Source organism: Lontra canadensis, unplaced genomic scaffold (genome assembly GCF_010015895.1).
Source record: "Lontra canadensis isolate GAN:19392208 unplaced genomic scaffold, GSC_riverotter_1.0 scaffold41, whole genome shotgun sequence".
In the NCBI taxonomy this organism is placed as follows: domain Eukaryota; kingdom Metazoa; phylum Chordata; class Mammalia; order Carnivora; family Mustelidae; genus Lontra; species Lontra canadensis.
The window spans coordinates 16657097-16663836 of record NW_022631035.1 but is presented as its reverse complement, the minus strand read 5'-3'; the positions used below and the strand labels follow the sequence as shown (position 1 = coordinate 16663836).

Here is a 6740-nt window from a genome sequence, read left to right as displayed (position 1 = left end):
ACAGCACTCAGGAAGGGGCTGGCTGGCTGCCCCACTGTGCTCAGATCTAGGTGCTGGAATGCAGAGAGGTCTTGCTTCCCTAACCACCCCTGACCATCGCGCCAATCCTTCCCTGCAGTGGGAACTCATGGAAGGAGCAGCTGGCAGCCTTCCCCAGTCCCCAGGTCCTGCCAGGTGTCCCCGCACCAGCTGGGGGTATGCTCACCAGTCTGCTGGCTTTTTCCCTCATGTATTTCTGACAGTTACCTTGTCACTGCAATTACTGTTCGTAATTGAATTAAATGTTATAGCCACGGACGAAACAGAATTGCACAAACAAGGAGAAATGTTGTCTCTTCTGAAAACTCAGTTGAAAGACACAATCTGAGTCACACAAACAATTAGCTGTCAACTCAGGTGGGGGTGAGACATACCTGGGGTTGGGGGGAGAGATTGGCAGAGTCCAATCTCTAGTTGCCGGTGGTATGGTGGTGGCTCTAGCTGCCAACCACTTCACAAGATCCTTGAAGCTTGCCCTCCACCCCCCGCCCACCAAGAACCCAAAGCTGGATGTTGGGGATGGTGTCTTATCAGCATGGATTTTTCAAGGAAGGTGACTTGGAACTCCAGGGGATGGACCTGTGATCAAAGCAGATGCCTTAAGGAGATCAGTGACTGGATGTTCTGTGAAAGTAAAAATAAAATGTATTTTGTAGGGATGCTGGGGTGGCTCAGTTGGTTGAGCCGCTGCCTTCAGCTCAGGTAATGATCCTGGGGTCCTGGGATCGAGTTCCACGTCGGGCTCCTTGCTCAGCGGGGAGCCTGCTTCCTCCTCTCTCTCTGCCTGCCTCTCTGCTTGCTTGTGTGTACTCTCTCTCTCTGACAAATAAATAAAATCTTTAAAAAATGTATTTTGTAGGTTGAATTGTGTTCCCAGAAATGATACGTTGGAGTTCTAAACTCCAGGACCTGTAAATGTGACGTTATTTGGAAATGGGACCTTTGAGACGTAACCATGTTAAGATGAAGTCACTGGATGGGCCCCAGGGCAGTATGAGGGTGAAGGTGTGGGCACAGCAGAGGCAGAGATGTGACTGATGGGGCTGCAGCCCAAGGACACCAAGTTCGTCAGCCAGCACCCACATGAAGAAGCAGTGAGGAAGGACATGGTGAAGGGTCCTACCAGAGTCTCGGAGGGAGGCTGGCCCTGCTGACACCTTGATTCTGGACTTTGTCTCAGTCAGCATGGCCAGTATAACAAGTAGACCAGGGCTTAAACAACAAGTACAACGTCACACAGTCGCAAGAGTTGGGAAGAGTGAGATCAAGGTGCCGGCTGAGTGTGTTCCTCATGAGAGATCTCTTCCTGGTTTGCAGACCTCTGCCATCAGGCTGGATCCTCACGAGGTGGAGAGGGAGGTCATCTCTCTCATGTCTCCTGTAAGGAAACCAATCCCATTCCTGAGGGCTCCACCGTCAAGACGCCATTTCCTTCCAAAGGTCTCACCACCAAATACCATATGTAAGGTATGGAGGTGACTTTTCAATGAGTCCTGTCTTCAAATGATTTTTTTCAACACACCCATGTGCTAGCCAGTCCAAGTCATCTGGAACAAGTGGGCAAGCCAGAGTCTGCTGGGCACCCTCTGCAGAGCATGGCAGAGTTCACCAGAAGTTTCCATCTTGTCCAACACCCTGAGTTTCCATCTTGTCTCTACCACCCACGTGTCACCTTGGAAAAGTCTCTTCACTGCCTGGGGCCTCGGTCCCTTCTACTGAAAAGCAGGGTCATTCACAAACACATCCCACTCGCATTTTCCAAGTATCATTTGCTGTTCCAGAATCTGAGAACAGCAGAGAGACAGACAACATCTCTGTCCTCACAGAACTTGACCAGCGAGACACAGAAAATAAACTAGGAAACACATGAGCAAAGACCTGAGTTGTAGGGCACCTGGGTGACTCAGTGGGTTAAGCCTCTGCCTTCAGCTCAGGTCATGATCTCAGGGTTCTGGGATCAAGCCCCGCATTGGGCTCTCTGCTTGGTGGGAAGCCTGCTTCCCCCTCTCTCTCTGCCTGCCTCTCTGCCTACTTGTGATCTCCATCTGTCAAATAAATAAAATCTTTAAAAAAAAAAAAAAGACAGACCTAAGTTGTGATCATGAATGCTAAGAAGAGGGCTTGTTTGCTCCTGGCCATGGTGGTGGAGGGAACACTGAGGCACGGGTCTGTAGGATGAGAACTAGCAGCGGGCTAGGCCTCTCGGCAGGGGGTCAGAGCTGGATGGCCAGGAAGCCTTCTGGAGTCAAGAGGCCGGGAAGCTCCCTGGGCAGGGCAAGGCCTAAGGGAGGGGTTGGTGTGGGAGCTGGATCTGAGGCATGGGGCACGGGCCTGTGGGCTGGGCTTCTTCCAACTCAGGTTTACTCCTCCATGCAGAGGGCGTGCTCAGGAGCTAAAGCTGCTGTCACAAAGAGACCCACCATGAGCCGAGGGCTTAAGGAAGATAATGTATCCAAGTGTCGGTGTTGTGCTTCCCATAGCATGGGGCCATGCTGACAGCCAGGGTCCTGCGTCCTTTCCTTCCTCTCTTTCCATCCCTTAGGACAACGTCCTCCCCACCATAGTCAATGGCCTTCCCATGACTGGCTTGTGAAACAGGAAGAGACAGACGAGGGGCCTCGTGATCTCTCTCCAGGCTCCTGAGGGGCTCCCGTCATTTCTGCTCAATTCCAATGGCAAAGACTTGACCATATGGCCGATCCGAACTCCAAGGGAAGCTTGAAATGAGATTCTGGTCACGTGTCACTACAAAAGAGCGTGGGTTTTGGAGGGCGCCGCGCAGTCTCAGGCCAGCTGGACACAGTAGTAATACTCCCCTGCAAGGACGTGATGAGTACAGATGAAGTGTGTGGCATTTAGTAAGTGTTCAATGAAAGTTTGCAAGGTCAGTGAGGTCAGGGCTCCCAGAAGCCTCAGAAACCCTATGGTCCAATGTTCTCATTTCTTGGCAGCTGAAGAAACAGGTGCAGAAACGAGAAGCATCTGTCCAGTTGCCCAGTCCCTAAGGGCCAAAGTTGGTCCAGAATCCGTGTCCTGGATCCTTGACCCCATACTCTCTCACCTCAGATTTCCAATGACCTGATTCAGGCCCACCAGGAGCTGAGCAGAGAGCAGGGACCCTGGGGACCTCTCTGGGGGGCAGGGCGGCAGGGCTGGGGGACAGCCCGGAGAAGGACCCTGGACTCCGAAGTAGTGACCTGGGCCCTGGTGGCATGGCTTTGTGACCAGGTAGGTGTGGCTCCAGTTTCCCAGACAGGAGCCCGGTAGCTCTGTGACAGAGGGCCACACCCGGCACCCCGGGAGCAGCGGCCGCTCGGGGAGGCAGCGGCAGGCGGCTGAGGAGGATGGCGTTCCTGGGCGGCTTCCTCCTCCTCCTCCTCCTCACCAGCATCGTGGCCCGGGGGGAGTACGGGGTGGTCCACGTGGTGGCCGAGAACTGGAGCAAGGACTACTGCGTCCTGTTCAGCTCTGACTACGTCACCCTGCCCCGGGACCTGCACCACGCCCCGCTCCTGCCCCTGCACGATGGCACCACGGCCCCCTGGTGCCCAAGCCCGGACGCCCCCGGCGGGGCCCAGCCCAGCTCCCCCCGCCAGCGGCCCCTCCGCCGTACCACCGCCATGGTCATGAGGGGCAACTGCAGCTTCGACGCTAAGGGCTGGCTGGCTCAGGGCCAAGGCGCCCACGGGCTGCTCATCGTGAGCCGGGTCCGCGGCCAGCAGTGTGCGGACACCAGCCCGGCCTCCCAGGACCCCCAGCAGCCCCTGCCGGGCCTCACCATCCCCGTGGCCGTGCTCCGCTACGCCGACATGCTCGACATCCTCAGCCACACCCACGGCAGTGCCGCGGTCCGCGTGGCCCTGTACGCGCCCCCGGAGCCCGTCCTCGACTACAACATGGTGGTCATCTTCATCCTGGCCGTGGGCACTGTGGCCGCCGGCGGCTACTGGGCGGGCCTGACCGAGGCCGACCGGCTGCGGCGGCGCCGGGCCCGAGGAGAAGGAGGAGGAGGAGGAGGAGGGGGGCCGGGCGGGCGCCCCCAGCAGGGAGCGCCGGCGGCCCCGGGGAGCCGGGAGGACGAGGACGAGGACGCGCCCGTGGACTTCACGCCGGCCATGACGGGGGCCGTGGTCACCATGTCCTGCTCCATCATGCTGCTGCTCTACTTCTTCTACGACTGCTTCGTCTACGTCATGATCGCCATCTTCGGGCTGGGGGCGGGCACGGGCCTCTACAGCTGCCTGGCGCCCCTGGTGCGCCACCTGCGCCCGCAGCCCGCGCGGGGACCCGCGGCCGGCCGGCGGGTCTGTGTGCACCGGCCCCTGCTGCTGCTGGCCGGCCTGTGCGCCGTGGTGACCACCCTCTGGGTGGCCCACCGCAACGAGGACCGCTGGGCCTGGCTCCTGCAGGACACGCTGGGGGTGGCCTACTGCCTTTTCGTCCTGCGGCGGGTGCGGCTGCCCACGCTCAAGAGCTGTGCCTCTTTCCTGCTGGCCCTGCTCGCCTTCGACGTCTTCTTCGTCTTCGTCACGCCCCTGCTCACCAGGACCGGGGAGAGCATCATGGTGGAGGTAGCCTCTGGACCCACGGATTCCTTGAGCCACGAGAGGCTCCCCATGGTGCTCAAAGTGCCCCGGCTGAGCTTCTCAGCCTTGACGCTGTGCGACCAGCCCTTTTCCATCCTGGGCTTCGGGGACATCGTGGTCCCTGGCTTCCTGGTAGCCTACTGTCACCGCTTTGATGTGCAGATCCGCTCGCGCCAGGTCTACTTCATGGCCTGCACCACAGCCTACGCCGTGGGCCTGCTGGTCACCTTTGTGGCCATGGTCCTCATGCAGATGGGCCAGCCCGCCCTGCTGTACCTGGTCTCCAGCACCCTGCTCACCAGCCTGGCTGTGGCCACCTGCCGCCAAGAGCTCACCCTCTTCTGGACCGGCCAGGGTAGAGCCAAGACACCCGCCCAGCCTGTGGCAGGGCTCCATGGAGCCCCTTCGTTTGGCTCGGAGAAGCAGGAGGGTGCGGCAGATGTCCACGTGGCGGGCCAGTTTGAGGGGGCCGCCAGCCACCTGGCAGTGGACTTGGACGGCAACCTGGAGGAGGACACGGCCGACACTGCCACTGTGTCTGAGGACGAAGTCACTGGTCCGGAGGGTCGCAGTGATAGCTCTGAGGGCTGGAGCGATGCCAATCTGGACCCCGACGAGCTGCCTCATGCCTTCCCTGGCGCCTTGGAGGAGCCGATGCCACGGGAGCCGCAGGCCATGCTGAGACCGATGATGCCGCTGATGCCACCGCCCTCAGAACTGGGCCGGGCCCAGGCACAGGACCACAACGCTGGCCTGCCAGGGGCAGGGCTCCATAAGAGGAAGGGCTTGAAGATAAAGAAGAGCGTGTCGACCCAGGCTCCCCTGTGAACCGGAATGCTGAGACACGTGCCTCTAGGGGGGCCGGCAGAGTACGCCACAGTGCAGCCACACGTGGTCCAAAAGCAATAGGGGCATTAAAGATATTCAGTATCTACTCAGCAGAGCTTCGTTGTCTGTTGTGACTTGAAGAAAGCGGCGACCACGGCATAGATCCATGCAGGGCCTGGAGGGTTCTGAGGCTGGGTGCCAGCCCCCAGGTGTGCAGGGCACTTAACAGGCCCAGAGAGGGCAAGTGACAGGCATGAAGTTACTCAGCAAGGTCAGGAATTGCTCCCAGGGCTTACTGGACATCAACCTCCCCTCTCCTCACCCGCCCACCCTCCACGCCGGAGCCCCAGGTCCCCGGCCTGACTGACGGGCCCCATCCCTGGAGCCCCACCTCACGGCCCGTCTTTTCCTCATGCTCGGGTCCAGCAGAACCATTACTGTTCCTTGATCGCACCATGTCCTCCCCTCTCTCTTTGCACATGCTAGTGCCTCTGGCTGGGATGCCCTTTCTGTCCCAGACGGAAATACCCCAACCCAGGTTTACTCAAACACTCTTAGACACCTTTCAAGTGCCAGCTCACATCCACCCTTCCCCCTAAGACATCCCTGCTCGAGGCGTCCTGACAGCAGCACACACCCAGCGTTGTGTCCACAACGCTGAGTCCACCCGTTGTGTCCACAGGCACTGAGTATGTACCTGCTGTGTGCACTGCCCCATGGGGGGGGCCACAGAAGGAGGCTGCTGTCTAGCTGGGGAACAGCAATTGAGAACAGACCAGAAACAACCTGAGAATCACCTCAGAGCAGGGAAGGAGAGATCAGAACCTGAGCGGAAAAATGTAGAAGATCAGGGCTCTAGTTCCCACACTCCCTTCACTGACTCTGGGCATGGACCATAGTCTCATCTTCAAAATGGGACTTATCATGTCTCCTGGAGGCAGGGGCATGGACAAGATGACCTCTTGAGGACCCCATGGTTTTTTAGGTCGGATGCTGTGGTTATATGCTGTTTAACAAAGGAAATGAACTCTGGGGTCAGGAAAGGCTTCCTGGAGGAAGCTTTGCTGGAGGTGAGGGACTCATCACAGAGGCCGTGTGATACAACGGTTAGGGTTCTTGGACCACTGCCCCCTGGAAATTCCAGCTCTACCACTGACCTACAGCATGTCGCTGAGCCAGTGGCTTAGGGCCATGGTTTACTCATCTGTAAAAAGGAATAATAATAAAAACCCCAATTATCATAGGGTTTGGGGGAGGTTGGAATGAGTTGGCTGATTGATGTGATGC

At 58.2% G+C, this 6740-nt stretch overlaps 1 protein-coding gene across 1 annotated transcript; it reads left to right on the top strand.

Moving 5' to 3' along the window:
* The first annotated feature begins 3344 nt into the window (after positions 1-3344).
* Positions 3345-5545, top strand: SPPL2C (signal peptide peptidase like 2C). The gene has a single exon (XM_032871059.1). The coding sequence runs from the start codon at positions 3384-3386 to the stop codon at positions 5451-5453; it is 2070 nt and encodes a 689-aa protein (XP_032726950.1). The 5' UTR covers positions 3345-3383; the 3' UTR covers positions 5454-5545.
* The last annotated feature ends 1195 nt before the right edge of the window (positions 5546-6740 follow it).